Source organism: Trichinella spiralis, assembly GCF_000181795.1.
Source record: "Trichinella spiralis strain ISS 195 chromosome Unknown Scfld3944, whole genome shotgun sequence".
Taxonomy (NCBI): Eukaryota; Metazoa; Nematoda; class Enoplea; order Trichinellida; family Trichinellidae; genus Trichinella; species Trichinella spiralis.
Window position 1 is genome coordinate 1 of NW_003530883.1, and position 1530 is coordinate 1530.

At 29.3% G+C, this 1530-nt stretch overlaps 1 protein-coding gene across 1 annotated transcript; it reads right to left on the reverse strand.

Moving 5' to 3' along the window:
- Positions 1-82: 82 nt before the first annotated feature.
- Positions 83-1362, reverse strand: Tsp_13813 (conserved hypothetical protein; the record flags this gene model as incomplete). The annotated part of the gene is made up of 2 exons (XM_003367628.1): positions 83-232; positions 1243-1362. Coding segments are annotated over 2 exons (270 nt in total), but the record flags the coding sequence as incomplete, so codon positions are not given.
- Between the last annotated feature and the right edge of the window lie 168 nt (positions 1363-1530).

The following is a 1530-nucleotide window of genomic DNA, read 5'->3' on the forward strand; positions in this document are numbered from 1 at the left end:
ATTCATTTTGTTGTATATTCTCAAAATTTATTGTGAAAAGGGATCCTAGGGGTTGGGAACGTCCCAAACCCTGTTTTGTGTATTAGAGCTTTTGCTTGTTAGCTCTACTCTCGGTCATTGCGCTGCGCTGTACGCCGCAATTTTCTTTTTTCATATCAGGACTCGAACCCCGATATAACAACTCTGCACAACCCCAGGCAAGTGATACGTTTACGCCACGTTCACTGCCCCACTGAAATGAAAAATAAATTGTATATAAAGGAGAAACAATGCATAAATTATACTTTTAAAATATTTAAAATATCTCTTGATAATTTTTAATTTTTTAAAAACAAATTTAATATGAATTACAAAGTTAATAAATTAAAATATTAAAATGATATTTTTATTATTAAAATGAAGAAATATATTGAGAAATGAATTTTTTCAACTGCAATAATGATTCATTATATATATATTTTTTGATTTAACATTTTCTGTCACAACAATATAATGTAATATAATATAATATAATATAATACATATATATACATTTATATATATATACATTCCCCTAATTTTTAAACAGAAAAAATACAGTTAGACTTTTTCATCTTGAACCACAAGATTTTTTTAACCTTGGATGCCTAGCAATTTGCGACTGATTATTAAAAAAATTCAACTAGTTTAAATCTGTTTGATTTTTAAAAGGCACCGATCAATAAGACTGAAAAGATAAGAAGTATTAGAGTGTAAGCGGATAGATTTAGTGATTTATGTGAATATCCCATTAACAATAAAACAAAATAAAAACCAAATTAGGTGTGCATTGCAAGTAATAGGGATGGAATAAGCGTTTCACAGTGAACACACAACGGCAAAAGTAACAACGAGCTAAAAAAATTTTTGCAACCGCAGTCATATGAATCATCAGTTTGTCAAGTCAATTAGAACAGATCATTTAGCTGAAATAAGCATTTTCAGTTGAAGGCTTGTAAATAATAGCATGAATATCAACATTTCTCTTCACCAAAAAAATACAGTGGGAATACCAGCCTAATATAGTGAAAATAGGCATAAAAATATGCAAAAAATGGAAAAAGTCATATATCAATTTCTTTTAGCTCTCGTAAATGCTGCTTCGTGATCAGGATTCATTTTGTTGTATATTCTCAAAATTTATTGTGAAAAGGGATCCTAGGGTTGGGAACGTCCCAAACCCTGTTTTGTGTATTAGAGCTTTTGCTTGTTAGCTCTACTCACGGTCATTGCGCTGCGCTGTACGCCGCAATTTTCTTTTTTCATATCAGGACTCGAACCCCGATATAACAACTCTGCACAACCCCAGGCAAGTGATACGTTTACGCCACGTTCACTGCCCCACTGAAATGAAAAATAAATTGTATATAAAGGAGAAACATGCATAATTATACTTTTAAATATTTAAATATCTCTTGATATTTTTAATTTTTTAAACAATTTAATTATGATTACAAGTTATAAATTAAATATAAAATGATATTTTTTATTATTAAAATGAAGAAATATATT